The sequence below is a fragment of the Phocoena phocoena genome, chromosome 11 (genome assembly GCF_963924675.1).
Source record: "Phocoena phocoena chromosome 11, mPhoPho1.1, whole genome shotgun sequence".
Taxonomy (NCBI): Eukaryota; Metazoa; Chordata; class Mammalia; order Artiodactyla; family Phocoenidae; genus Phocoena; species Phocoena phocoena.
Genome location: NC_089229.1, coordinates 3,395,534 through 3,410,533, shown reverse-complemented (window position 1 = coordinate 3,410,533; position 15,000 = coordinate 3,395,534). Strand labels below are relative to the sequence as shown.

The window sequence follows — 15,000 nt, the reverse complement described above, 5'->3', positions numbered from 1 at the left end:
GAGGACAGCGCGGCTCAGACGCACGAAGCATTTGTAGTCTAATGTGGGGGTGCAGGGTCAGTGTACCCCGGGACGATGGAGATACTATTACTCTGATGAGAGAATTCAAGATAAAACTCAGAGCTGGAGTAAGAAGCAGAGAAGTGCCAGAATTGATTTACATTTTTCCCCATGAGCAGAAAAGATGATTCGATTTTTACATCAGAAGTTTCTCTTGGCCTTGAACCTACACAAAATATCCTGGCCCTGGGGACAGTCGGGGCCCCCAGCCCTGCTGAGGTCACCCCGGGGGACAGTCAGGGTCCCAGAAGCCCCCCTCACAGGATACCTGGGACACCCCATCCTGGGGCTGTTAGCACCAAGCTCAAACCCAGCGTCACTGAGACTCTCCTAAGCGGCCCCTGACCCTCTGATCCCCAAACCAGGCTAAATCCAGCTGGGGCACACCCCTGACGACACAGGGTCCAGCAGCCTGGATGTCCGAAGCCCAGGGACAGCCGTGTGCTTCACGCACAGAGGCAGGACTGTTGGCTGGTATTTGCCGAAACACCCTCTGAACCCAGACAAGCGGCCTGGGGTCTAAACACAGAGGCTCAGGAATGAACGGGACCCTCCCCTCTGTCCCCCCCGACACGCAGATGACCGAGAGGTCCCTGAAAGCCCTCCTTCCCCGGTGACATCAAAGCTGCCGCCTTCTCAGGAATGCACCCCTGGGCCCACGTGGCTGTGACATAAACCACTGCCCGCTGCTCTCATCCTGGGAGGATGTGTGTGAGGAAGGGGAAGGGATTCCAAGGCAGCCGTGGGCCGGGGCCGCGTGGGCACACGGCTGGGCAGTGACCCGAGTGGAGCTTGGTGGGCACACCCACCAGCAGGACAGGAAGGGACACAGCGGACGGAAGGGGGAGCCCCATCCCCTCCAGCTCAGCCACGGAAGCAGCAGAGGCTCCGCTCTGAGCACAGCACAGAGTCCCAGAACTCCAGGACGTCTTCTGAGGCCTGCGAGGAGGAATGGCCCAGTTAACCCCTGACCCCGTCGTCCCGCGTGGGTGTTTATCACGTGCCTACTGTATGCCCGGCACGGGGCTGACAGACAAAGATGCTGGACACAGCGGGGAGGGAGCAGACAGCACCAAGCAGATGTGGACTCGAGCTGCCGACCTCTGCCGTGGGCGAGGGGCGGGCGGAGGAACGGGGACACGGAGGTGACGTTCGGGGGGACGAGGGAAAGCGCACTCGAGGGGCAGGGCCCCGGGGAGAGGAGCCGGGCATGGAAGGCGAGCAAGGGGCAGTGGGGTGGGGTGGGGCCGGCCCCTGAGGCTCTGGAAGGAAATCCCCGGGGCCCCCCACCCGGCTCTGCATCTTGGTGTCCCTGAAATGGGTGACAACTGTCCCTACCTCATGGGGCTGTGACAGGCACGGGGAAAGGGCCTGGAGCAGAGCCTGGGTGGACACGTGCTCTCCGCCACGTCAGCGAGGAGTGATTAGACTCTTTAATTAGGGAGACGACGCATCAAGAGGCCACAGGACCCGGACGCAGAGTCACATCCAGAGGCTTGCCCTGGACGGGTTTAGTCCAGTGTCCTCCTGGGCGGGAAGAGCTTCCTGCCACCCCCTCGGGTAACAGGGTGACGGCGAGTGAAACCCTCTCCCTGGGGCCACTGCTCAGCGACGGTTCTCCTTCTCACCCATCACACTTCATTCAGAACCCTGCATGCAGAAGGTGCTTTTTAATAGATGCTGTGGAGTCAAGGAAGCAAGAGAAAGGACCCAGTAAACAGGCAAGCCAGGCCATTCCGCCCTCGAGGAATCCACAGGGCGAACAAGCCTGAGCTCAGAGGCCAGAGCACCGGGTTCGAATCCCGACTCACCCCCGCCCGGGTCTAGAGCAGGGCTCCTCCCTCCACCACAGACACGAGGACCATTCTCTGTGAGGGGCGGCCTGTACCCTTGGGGGATGCAAGGCAGCACCCCTGGCCTCCAGCCACGAGCACCCCACCCCCAGCTGAGACAACCAAAAACACCTTTGGATACTGTCATGTGTCCCCCGGGGGGGCAGAATCACCCCCGCTGAGAACCTCTGGGCTAGAAACTTTAAGGTCCCGTACCACAGTCTCTCCATTTATAAAATGGGGACGTACAGCTGCCAGGAGGATTGGGGTAACAGTGTAGCATCATCTGGAACAGTACAGCACGTTAAGTTCCCAATAAGTACTATTTGCAGGACGCTGCTGTCCTGAGGGTCCTGGAAATAAGTGGATCGCACCCAAAATGAGAGCAGAGCAACCAACGCGCGAACAAGGCGCCAAGGAGGTTTCCAAGATCGACGGTCACTGTCCAAGGAAGTTGGGGAAACTTCCAGAACCTTCCGACAGCAGGGACAGCGCTGAGCTGCGTCCTGAGGTAGGTAAGGACAGAGGGACGGCAGGTGCGGGGGTGGGGAGATGGGAGGAACGGGCTACGTCCTTGGGGAGCTTAACCAAAAGCAAAGCCAAAACCAAAGCTATGCTGTTCACAGGCCGGAAGACAGAGGAGCCGGGACCAAGGAACCCGGCACACATGCTTGTCACACATGACAGTCGCTGAGCCGCGCCTCGATGCCTCCAGTCCTTCTGTCCCCGTTCCCTTCAGAGTGGGGTCCCCTGCAGACCCCCGCCAGGCCCCCATGCAGAGCCGTGAGAAGGGGAGATGCCTTCTCCCTGCAAGGACGGGGGGGGGGGGGGGGGGGGGGGGGTCATGTTCCCTGGGGCCTCGGAGCTTCCCCGAGGCCAAAGTGGACTGAAGAAACACAGGGGAGCTGTCGGGGTATTTTTCCAGCATCAAATTCATGAGCTTTTCCTGAAATTAACTGATATCTTCCTTCACCCAGCTTGTCTCCCGTCTGGCAACACAGGAAGCCAGGGTCCTCCGGAGGCCTTGGGCCCCTTCCAGCTTCCCGCCCGCCAGGCCCGAGCTCGGCTTACCAGGGAGCAAGTAATAAAACCCTGGCGACGACAGCACGGCTTTCACCGCGAATAAATGGGTTCAATTACCTGAACCAAGAGAGCAGGGCTTCAAAGGAAGAAAGGAAGAAAGAGAGGAAGGGGGACCGAGTAAAAATAATCAGTCTGAATCAGTCTTATCTCGGAGGGAAATACATATGATAATTTAGTACCAAAGACATTCAAATTAGCCCCCTGCCAATCAAGACATTTCAGTGGTGATGACACAGTGGGTCATTCCCAGGCATAATTTCTCTAGAAATGACTCTGGCGATGAAAACAAAATTTGAGAACTCTGGAAGTCCTTTCCACCCAATGGGTTGAGGCCTCTTTGGAGGGGATCCAGGGTCCACGGGTCCCTAGCGGCCTCTACTTATCCTGCCCAGACACGGCCCCAAGCTCACATCCGCGACTCCTGGAAGCCAGGACTGCTGCTGCAGCCACGAGACAAGCTGGTGTCCTCGACCGAGGTAGACCCCACCCTTCAGACCCATCTTCAAGATGAAATCACCAGATTCTGGGGGTGCTTAGGGGTGTCCCCCACCAGGTCCCCACCAGGGAGAGGGCCGGTCACCTTGGGGGGCCCACCTGATTGGGCAGGGGTAGGTCCGCTGCGTGCACTGGCCGGGCATATAGCAGGCACTCAACTAATACTCCTGGAGCGAGTGGACAACTGATCACTGGCTGACTCCCTGGAGGGCACCAGGCTCTGTCCCGGGGCCCGGGGCTACGGCTTCCCCACTTGAAGCAGGAGTCATCCGCAGAAGCTCTCCCCCATCCAGGCCACGTGGCAGGGAGGGGGACAGGGACACCAGCCCCGGGGGGGACGCTGCTCCACCGTGAGGGAGGCCGACTGTGCTGCGGCTGGCACACCTGGTCAGGCACTTCAGAAGAGGCCGAGATGCCACCTCAACGCCGTGGAGAGGGAAGGGGAGGAGGGAGAGGACCCCCACCTGCGTGGCACGGCTCCTCGGCACAACCAGAGCCCCCTGATGACTCAGGCGTGGGCTTGGGGGCTGGAGTCGCCTTTGCCTGCCTTCCCGGCTCACCACCAAGCTCCAGCGTAACCAGGAATTTAGGGATAACACTTGAGAGACCGCGGGGAAGAGATCTCCAGAGCTGGACAGGACGGATGGACAGGCAGACAGACACAGACGGGCGAGGGGAGGAGAGACACAGGCAGGCGATCGAGCCTTTCTCGCCGCAGCGGTGCCAGAGGATTACAACCAGGCTGGTGCTCAGACGCGGCAAGCCGGGGCGCACACCTATCTCCCCAGGCTGCCCAACGCCCCCTCTTCTGGCTGGGGCTCCTCCCTTCAGATGCAAAGCACCACACGGCCGCCTTCCTCTCTCTGTGCTCCCACCCCAGGCTTACTCCCTTCCTGCCCGATGAATACCTGTTAATACTGTAAGCCCCGTCCTAGGCTCCATCAGTTGCGCTGCGGCCCACACGCACGGAAACCATTTCTCCAGTGTTTACACCAAACACGTCAACCGAGGACACAGTCCGCGGAAGACTCTCAAAACCACCTCCGGGACGAATCAGGTCCCACCCAACCTCAGAGAACTTTCCAAAAAGACAGATGGTCACCATCTGCAACAGTACACTTGTTTGTCAAGTGGGCCGTCCTTCTATGTAACAGACCATCGAAGACCAAAGCAAGAGCATATGTTTCTGTACTGCTCTCGGCGGGTTTTTTATTTTTAAAAACAACCGTTGGCTGCCTTTAGAGCAATTCATCTTTGTGACAAATCAGGACGTCTCGAGGTAAGTGTACCTTCAAGGCAGAGAAGGTGAGTAATTTCTACAGTGACAATGAGGCATGAGAAAACCAACAGTTTTTCCAGACCCAAGTGATCAGAGGCTCACAATTTCTATCCCAGTTACCACACTGTTTTCCAGTAACCAATTAAACTCGAAGTCCGTAATGAACTGCTTTAAATTTGAAGCCACTTATAAAAAGCACATGTCATTACATACATGCAGACTTTTTAGGTGGCTCTGGCACTATCACCCTCCTCTTGCTGTCCTTATAAAGAGGGTGGCTTAAGTGGCACGGGATCAATAGACACCTCGGGGCTGTGCTCCACAAGTGGAGCCAACGCCCAGGCCCATGGTCCATCCTTTGACCCTGCCCCCGAGGAGGGAAGTGGACAGAGGAAACCACCTGACACCCTCCGACCTGTGGACTGGGGGCCTCGTGTGAAGCAGAGGTGACCCGGGGCCGCCCCACCGCCTGTGCCACCCCGGGACCCACGAAGGCTGACGCGTACCTGTGAAGTCCTCCTGACACTCGCAGGTGTAGCCGCCCTCCCGGCTGCGACACCGGCCGTGGGCACCGCAGGGGCTGGAGTAGCACAGGTCAATCTCGGTCTCGCAATAGTCGCCGGTGAAGCCGGGCGGGCAGCGGCAGCGCAGCCCGTTGACGGGATGGATGGGCCGGAAGAGCACAGTCGGGGAGCTGATGAAGGGGGCCGAGCTGTCGAACTTGAGCACCGACACGCACTTCATGTAGTTCTCGCACGGCTCTCGCAGACAGATGTTGTCGTCGAAGGGCAGGACGCGCTGGGTGGACACGGCCGTCAGCAGCGTCCGGTTCAGGTAGATCTGCTCCTGCAGGTCCTCCGATGGGAAAAACTTGTCCCGGACGCCTCCGGGGAGCAAGGCCGAGAAGGTCACGTTCAGGATGTTGGAGCTGACGTCCGTGTCGTTCTGAATGTTGAAGACGAAGACGGCGTCCTTGGTGGTGGACAGCACCGTGGCCACCCCTTCCACGAAGCGGGCCAGCAGTGGGGACAGGAACTTCTCCTGCGACATGTTCTCCAGGCGCACGGTGATGCTGTTGGTCAGCATGTCGTCCGTGATGACGGTGACCCGCAGGGTGCAGAGCGCCGCCACACTGTGGATGCCGTCTGTGAGACACAAGGGGGCGTCACTCGGGGGCCTGCCTGCCCAGTCCCCACCCCGGCCCGACCGGGAACGACACCCCCGAGCCCCGTGCCCTGCCCCGACCCACCCATGACCACCACCTTCACCCCACGTCCCAGACCCCCTTCCCCTCCTTCCACACTCGGCTCCCATCATGCCCGTCAAGCTCAGAAGCCCCCAATGGAAACCCCCCAACTGCTCATCAGGGCGTCTCAACAACCACCACGATCCAGCCCCCCAGCCTCACACGCTTTGCTCCAGACACGTGGGGACGCAGAGCCCCTGCTTTACCTCCTCTGCACCTGTTCCAGCCACTAGGTGACCCTGCCCATCCCCCAGCCCAGTTCAGACCCCACAGTGTCCAGCACGGTCCAGCCCAGGTACGGCCTTGTCTTGTGCAAGGCTGGCAGCTTCTCCGCTCTTAGCTGTGACCGACTTATCTCCAGGCGCCCAGCACACAGGACAGGACAGCACGTGCTGCTTCAGAAAGACACACAAGAGGAGGCTGCATCTCAGCCAACACAGGTGAACCGCTCACGAAACGAGCCACTTAGGACTTGGGGACTGGAAAGGGTGGAGTATTTGGGTTACCAGGTTGAGCACAGCATAGGTTCCGAGCCCAGAACCAGAGGAGCTGTCCAGGGGCCGCCACAGGAGCTCTGCTCACCATGGCCACAGGGCAGCGTCATCACCTCCAGGGCAGCCCTGATAGATGCAGCCATGCTGCCCAAAGGGCCTTCACCTGCCTCCCAGTGCCCGGCCCCCCACATGTGCTCTGGGACCCGAGAAAAACCTGGCAAAGTTCACATCCTTCTGGCTCAGCTCAGATCCATGTCCCTGCAGCCCTGATGGATCCCCCCATGAGCACACCCACCCCAGTTTCCATGAGGCGTCTGGGCAAGCCCGTGAGCCCCCGGCGGGTCCCACCCCTCTCGAAGCTGTAGCCCAAAAGGCAGGCTTATTTCCAGCTTACTTCCGGGAAGCTGGAGGAAAGTCTTAGGACCACTGAGAGGATGCATTCAGGTGACACAACTTGGAGGCCATCTTGTCACTCTGGACCCAGCACAGTCCCCACCAAGGCACAAGCTTGCAGGGAGCCCTTAGAACAACGGGGAGCAGAGCACAGAAGCTTCTGCGCCTGGGACTGTTTGCCTCAGATGCAGGAGCCACAAGCCACTTTTGGCGGGGGGCACCGCACGCCACAAAACTTGTCCAGACAACGGAGAAGCATAACTGCTCCACAAGTCACAACACATTCAGGGGCAAACCTGAGATTCCGAGGGATTCTGAGAGAACCATCATCACCCCATTTGAGAGGTGACAAAAACTGAGACCCTGGGAAGTCAAGTTTCACGAACACATGCTTGGTGGAGGGGGGCCCTGGCTTCCCCCCAGTAATTACGACCATCGCCTAGTAGGTCAGGCACCGAGCATTACTGTTCCATCTGGTCCTCACGATAACCTGGCAAAGCCGTATTTTTTTTTTTTTCTTTTTTTGGCTGCATGGCATGCAGGATCTCAGTTCCCCGACCAGGGATTGAACCCAGGCCCCCGGCAGTGAAAGTACGGAGTCCTAACCCCTGGACCACCAGGGAATTCCCTGGAAGGACCAAATCTGAAAGAGGAAATAATATTTGTATGACCTTGTTGTGGGGAGGGCACCCCAAAGGCTGGTGTAAAACCCAAAGGCCGGCGAGGTAAGGGCTCAGCTCTCTGTGCAGCTTCCGCAGAGCAGAAGGTGGATGCTGAGACCGTATCTGCTGCTCGTATACAAAGGACCGTTACTCAGCCGTAAAAGGGAATGAAACTGGGAATTGGAGAGACGTGGATGGACCTAGAGACTGTCATACAGAGTGAAGTAAGTCAGAAAGAGAAAAACAAATATCGTATATTAACGCATATATGTGGAATCTAGAAAAATGGTACAGATGAACCGGTTTGCAGGGCAGAAATAGAGACACAGACACAGAAAACAAACGTATGGACACCAAGCGGGGAAAGCGGGGTTGGGGGGGGGGGGTGGGATGAACTGGGAGATTGGGATTGACATACATACACTGGTATGTATATAATAACTAATAAGAACCTGCTGTATAAATAAATAAATAAAATTCAAAACAAAACAAAACAAAGGGCCAGTGGCTGCAATAAGTAATGAGGAAGAGAAATTACGGCAAAAGATGGCACAGCCCATACGGCACGAAGCCTCAGAGATGGCACCACCCTCCTTCCCTCCCCCACACGCCACCTACACCCAGGCAACAGGGCACATTTATTCACACTGTGGCCACAGCAGTTGTCCTAAAACATTGGAATGTCCTAAAACATCCTAAAACACTGTGGCCACAGCACTCATCCTAAAACATCACACCACTCCCTTGGGGCCCCCAAAGGCATCCAGGATAAAACCCATACTGCCTACCCTATCTTATGGTCCTATGTGGTCTGTCCCCATCACCCTCCCTTGTCTTAGAGACGCCTCGCTGCCTCAGGGCCTTTGCACACTTCATCTTACTCCTGGAACACCGCCCTCCTTGTCGCCGGTGGCTGCTCCCGGGGCCACCCGGGTCTCAGCGGCATGTCCCTCATCAGAGGGGCCCTCCGCAGACCCCATGCTCTGCCACATCCTCACTTTAACTCCCTCACAGGAGCGGCCGCAAGCTGCTTTTTATTTGTTCATATCTGTCTCTCCCCGCAGTGAACCCATGAGGACCAAGAACTTGTAGGTCTTTTTCCTGCTGTGCCCGTCACTTCTAGAACAGTCCCTGGCACTCAGAAGCTCCTGGATAAACATTCAGGGAAGGGAGGGAGGGAGGGGAGAGTCCCTCTTCCAGTGGCATCTCTTTAACCCCAAGACTGACACTGACACACACAGCATCAGAGCCTCCATTTTTCCATCTAAGCTATTTTTCTGTGGGTGTTTCTTTTCTCTTTTTTTTTTGCGAAGGCCCATTACAATAATATAGGATATTGTTTGTTTCCTGGTGGCAGTTGATAAGAAACAACCTTTTAATCTTAAACCACACACAAATTTGTTCTGGTCCAAGATTCGAGGGTCATGCTGATTTTAAGCTCCAGGTTCAGGCCGTCTGGGCATGCTCCAGGCTCTTCTGCCCACTCCCTCCCCGGGGATGGGCAGGGAGCCCAGGAAGGCACGGCATGGAGGAATGCCCAGGAACAAGGAGCCACGTAATGACCAGAAAATAGCATTAAATATTAACTCACATCCACCATGCTGCAAAATAAAACACGCACCTTACTGTTAATTTTACTGTTAATTTCTTTCAAGACCATGGGCCGTCCTGGACTACCAGGTCCTGGAGACAATGAATACGCTCTGTGCTTAACTCATCTGGGTTGGATTTCTGAGTCGCCACGAGCACAAATGCGACTGCCCATCAACAGGGAGCCGCTGAAATAAAGGACGGCTGTTCTCACCCTGTAGCTCGGCTCAGAGAAACCCGCTAGGTGACACTCGCCTCCACTGGTGTCAGGGCAGATCCAGACAACGTGATGTTAAAAGGGAAAAGTAAGTCACTTTTCACACGAGACAAAAAAAATACGTTTGCACACAAATCCAGAGAGCCGTCGGCAGGGACAGCAAAAACTTCAGTGCTGACAGCGATTCTATCTGGGTCGCTGACTTTGCTTTTCAATAAACTTTTTATTTTGGAGCAGTTCTAGATTAACAGAAAAATTGCCAAGACAGTGCAGAGCGGTCCCGTCTACCCAGCATCCAGGTTCCCCTGCCATTAATACTATTATGACGTCAGCGTGGGGTATTTGTTAGAATGAATGAAGCGATACGGACACATTATTAACTGAAGTCCATACGCCACTCATACTTCCTTGGTTTTACCTACTGTCCTTTCTCTGTCCCAGGACCCCACATGACACAAGTCGTCCTGTCTCCTTGCTCCTCCGGCTGTGACGGACTTTCTCAGACTTTCCTTGTTTCTGATGGACCCTGACGGCTTGGAGAAGTACTGGTCAGGAATGTTGCTGACATTTAGGTCATTTTCGCTTCTTCCCCTAAACTTCCTTGTATCGTTTGATTCTCCTGCCCGAGCATACATTAGGTTTATCACTTAGAAGGCTGTTTTCATTTTGGAAAACACAGAGCTCACCCAGAGCTCCCCCCAACCTGTGCTGTAGGCACTTCGTCCGTATCTGGAAACAACAGCGCGGGAACCAACGTCTCCAAACCGGGCCAGCACAGTTTCCACGGCTCTCCCTAGGAACGGTGAGTCACTTCATTGTCCCTAAGTCACAGCGGGAAAGAGACAGAACAGATGGCAGAGCAGGGCTGTGGGGTGCCCACCGGCAGGTGCTTCCCGCAAAACCCCCGACGGTGCAGGTGAGGGGGGCTTCGCAGGTCTTCACGGAGGGTGGGGCCAGTCCACGCATCCAGCTCTGGTCAGAGGACAGCCGTCGTCTACAATCTCATCCTTGTGGCCCGCTCAGCCCTAGGGGTCTCGGTGCCCAAGGAGCCGGTGGCCCACAAGGGGGCAGGGGACACAGCCGAGTTTGCAAGAGGCAAGACAGGAGGACCCCAGGAGGCAGCAAGGAGGGCAGGGTCCACGGAGGAATGGACATTGTCACACAGTGGAGCGCAACCATCTTCCCAGCACAAAATGCGAAAAAGCAGCAAGGCCTGGCCAGTCAGTGGCGGGAGGCTGTGTCAGTCCTGGGGCTGCACCACAGCCCGAGGCTCACATAACTGATCCTCTCACAGCCTGGAGGCCAGAAGTCCAAGATCAAGTGTCAGCAGGGTAGGCTCCACGTGGGGTTCGGAGGGAGAATCCGTCCCGTGGCTCTGTCCCAGCGTCCAGTGGCTGCTGGCGGTCCTTGGTATCCCCAGCTGGAAGACGCCTCACTCCCGTCCCTGCCTCATCGTCACGTGGCCTCTCCCCACGTGAGTCTGGGCCCAGATTCCCTTCTGAAAAGGTCACCAGTCGTCGGATCAGGATCCGCCCAAATCCAGGAGGTGTCAAAGCTTAGCTCGATCTCGCATCTGCTCAGATCCAACCTCCAAATAACACCTATGCTGAGGTTCCAGGGGGCCGTGAACTTGGGCGGACGCTACTCCACCCCGCACAGATGGGAATGTGGGTTGGTGGAGACAAGGCCACAGGGGCAGGGGAAGGTCCTGTGACGTTGCCGCCTCTTGGACCCTTGGCGTAGGGCAGTGGGGGGGTGGACGCAGGGGAAATGTCCATGGTGCAGACCTCGCTGACCCGGACGGTGCCCCACCACTGCCCGCAGCGGCTCTGCACCGACACCTTCCACGGTGCCGCCCCTCCAGTCCTTGTCACAGCCCGCGAGGGACACCTCGGCTGGTCCTGCACAGATGAGGACACCAAGGCACAAGGGAGCTGACCAGCAGGCCCGGCCGAGGTCACTCGGGCAGCAAGTGGCAGGCCCAGACCGACTGAGTCTGAGCCCCTCCAATGTTGGGCAGAGGGTCCAGAGGACTACGGTCCTGGCTCGGAGGGTCCACATGGAAAGAGGCCGGCTTCTGACCCGTTATACACCTGCAGCCTTGGGGACAACGCGGTGAGGCAGGGCCACCAGCAGTTGGAGAAGAAGCGGTGCCAGGAGGGACCAACACCCCTCGCCGGCGTCTTGGTCACCCCACTCCACACGCACCGTGGTCTAACTTGGGGGGCTTCTCCGCCTCCTACCGCCAACGCCCTGCCAGGCCTGGCTGGCACAGCCCGTGACGGTGCAGTAGGCCGGCTGCGGCCACATCCACTGGGCACTGTTTGCCGTCCAGCCGGTTTGACACAAAGGCTGCCCTCCTGCCCCCTCCCGGGCCTCACCAGGGGCAGGGAGTGCCTGCCGGCCAGGGGGGGTACTTTGAAGTGGTTTCCTTCCCGGGAACAGGGTGATGGGGGTTCGGGCCTCAGTAGGGCAAGTGCTGGTGTCAGGCCTGGCGGGCACGCTGGCCTCAGAAGACGCTGCTTATCCTGCCCCCTCCAGGGAGGAGGGGCCTCAGGTCTGAAGGGGAGGGCCCCATTCAAGCACCAGCATCTCAGGCAAATCAGACGATGCACTTGCTCTCGACGCATCTACGGTCCCTCCTTCCCTGTCCCTGCGCAAGCCGGGACCTCGCCGACAGTGGCAGCCCGCGCCTTGGGTTTCTCCTCCTTTGGAACCCATGTCCTCGCCCTGTCATTTCTACCATCGTCTCCCCTCAAGTTGCTGGAGGCGGGGTCCTCACTGCCCCTCCCCTGCAGGCCCCAGGCAGCCCCCCAAAGCCCACCCCCACCCAGGAGCCTGGGCCTGGGGAATGCTCCCTGACACAGAGCTCATCCCCTAACTCCTGTTTCAGGGGACGTTGCCTCCTACAGGGCCCCGAGCCTCGGCCCACTGCACCATGCCCTCCACCTTAGTATCTGAGTCCCTTGGCCACTCTTCCTTCACCTGAAGTGACCTCGAGCCCCCCACCCTGACTCCTCCCCCGGCTCCCTCCTCCAGCTGTGACCTATCTTTGCATCCACACCCCACTCAGAGGAGGAGCCAGGCCTGGGGTCCAGGCGTCAGTGGGGACCCCAACCTGCCTTGCGGGGGGGCACCCGGGCCAGTCCCCTCAACCTGGCACCCGCTGGTCAACCATGACAGCTCGCGGGGGGCACTTCCCTGGCAGTCCCGTGGTTAAGACTCCGCGTTTCCAAAGCAGGGGGTGCGGGTTGGATCCCTGGTCAGGGAACTAAGATCCCACATGCCATGCAGCGTGGCCAAAAAAAAAAAAAAAGAGAGAGAAAGACAGCTCAGGGGGCTCAGTATCAGGCAGCACGTACAACCCACCTGTCCGGGGTCCCGGGCCTCGCCACCGGTCACTCACTGCACACCACGCGTCTAGTTTACATGTGAAAACGGATGCCCCAGACTATCCCAGGAGCCCTGAGGCACACACATGGCTCTTTTAAACACCAAACGCTGGCTCCCTGCTGGAAGGGCGATGCCCCTCACCAGGGGTGTCCCGTCCAGGACCCTCACCTCCGCTGCCCCTCCTGAGAATCCCAGCGGCGGCAACAGTGCCCTTCCTCCCTGCGTCCCCAGCATCCACGCGCGCGGGTCCTCCTACTTCCACTGTGACATCAAGAGGATGAAACGGGAGGCTGGGCCCACATCCCCACAGCCACAGACGCACCCACGCACAGCAGCTTCAGGTAAGCTGTGTGCAGAACACCCAGCCTCCAAGCTGTACTCGACAGACGATCCGACATACCACGTCAGGGGATCCCGGTGCCAGAAACATCTTCGGGAAGGAAGAAAATGACGCGTTAGGTATATTTTTGTGACGGGGCCATGTCACGACCCCTCCCCAGTCCTGACCTCGTGCCCGGTCTCCCCCTTAACTTGGTCAGGGACTCCTAGGAGCAAGCCCTGCTTGGCCCGTCTGTAAGGGGGGCAGCGGCAACGGCACCCCCGACGAGGATGCCAGGAAAACCCCCGAGACACCGGGCAGGAACAGCCGGCAAGCACCCTCAAGCACTCGGAAAGCACTCAATCAACTCTCCACGTGGCTACCCTTCTTAGTTACCACCCCAAATAAAATATAACCAGGTGCAAGAAACTTGCCATGGCCGTAAGGAGCCAGGAGGGAAAGAACAAACCCCATCTGAACGCGGGCCCAGGCCAGGCTGCAGGGTCCCCTCAAGTCATCCCAAAGCTGGGACATCACTGCTCCAATCAAATGGCAATGCGGGCTTCCCCGGTGGCGCAGTGGTTGAGAGTCCGCCTGCCGATGCAGGGGACGCGGGTTCGTGCCCCGGTCTGGGAGGATCCCACATGCCACGGAGCGGCTGGGCCCGTGAGCCATGGCCGCTGAGCCTGCGCTCCGCAACGGGAGAGGCCGCAACAGTGAGAGGCCCGCGTACCGCAAAAAAAAAAAAAAATGGCAATGCACATACGGGCACCAGGAAGCCCACGCATGGGTAAAGGATGCGCAGTTTGATGTTCGGCTTTAAAATATCTCCAGCTTCAAATCCACAGTCATTGAAATTAAACATGTGATTCGATCTTGCCACGCTATTCTGTTTCCGAGCACGCTTATGGACCCAGCATCCTTCCTCCCCTCCAAAATTATAAAATCCTAGCAATGACAAGAAATTATTCTCTCCCAAGATACGGAGAGAGGAGAAGAAGCTGCATCTCCAGACCACCAGGATCAAGCGAGACACATTAGGAAATGCCTGACCTCAGGAGGCATGAGGCCTGGGGAGACCTTACAAAGGAGGGGGATCCTGGCACCGGCTACGACGCGGATGAACCTCAGGGTAGTGTGCCGAGCACGAGAAGCCAGTCACAGAAAGACAGACACCGTGTGATCCCACGGAGGTGGGGTGTCCAGAGTGGCCAGCTTCACAGAGACAGAGGGCAGACAGTGGGTGCCAGGGGCTGGGGGAGGGATGGCGGAGGTTAGTGTTTAATGGGGACAGTCTCAGTTCTGCAAGATGCCCAACAGGTCCAGCAGACGGACGGTGGTGATGGTCACACAACGGTGTGAACGGACCTGACGCCACGGGCCTGTGCACCTAAAAACGGTTAAATGGCAACTCTGACGTTATGTAAATTTTACTACAATGATAAATAAATAAAAACGTGAGTACATAAATAAACATGAAGGGAGAATGAAGAAATGAGAAAACAAGCTTTCTTCTCTTGTCACTCCCACTTTTATTATTTACTCTAAAACTGCCTGATAGAGTATAACATTGATTCAAGCAATGCACTCTCCTAATGTCACGTATGAAATAAAGCTCCTATCCAAGGCCGAAACTAGTATCTAACGCAGCATTCCACACCATTAAGTTGTTCCATGAGAAGCGGCTCGTCGTGTCCATGCTGGATGGAACCTTCTGGAAGACTGAAGTGGTACCAGGCCCCACTCCCAGCCGAGTGCTGGGAGCAGAACGGCCTTTGCCTTCAGAGCCGGGCGCCACCTTCTGACCCGCAATGATGGTGAAGATGCTGAGTTACTGCTTAGGGGGAGCTAGAGCCACCACCAGCTGTCTACACGGTCAACTAAACACTGCGAGAGAAACCAGCACATGCCCGCAGTGAAAACACACCGGCCACCGC

At 57.5% G+C, this 15,000-nt stretch overlaps 1 protein-coding gene across 1 annotated transcript in view; it reads right to left on the bottom strand.

Annotated features, from left to right (window-relative positions):
• CELSR1 (cadherin EGF LAG seven-pass G-type receptor 1) overlaps positions 1 to 15,000 on the bottom strand; it is a 147,200-nt gene that overhangs the window by 88,333 nt on the left and 43,867 nt on the right. Inside the window, exon 2 of the mRNA XM_065887276.1 lies at positions 5,256 to 5,894. Within this exon, the coding sequence (XP_065743348.1) occupies positions 5,256 to 5,894 (639 nt within the window). The remainder of the gene's footprint in view (positions 1 to 5,255; positions 5,895 to 15,000) is intronic.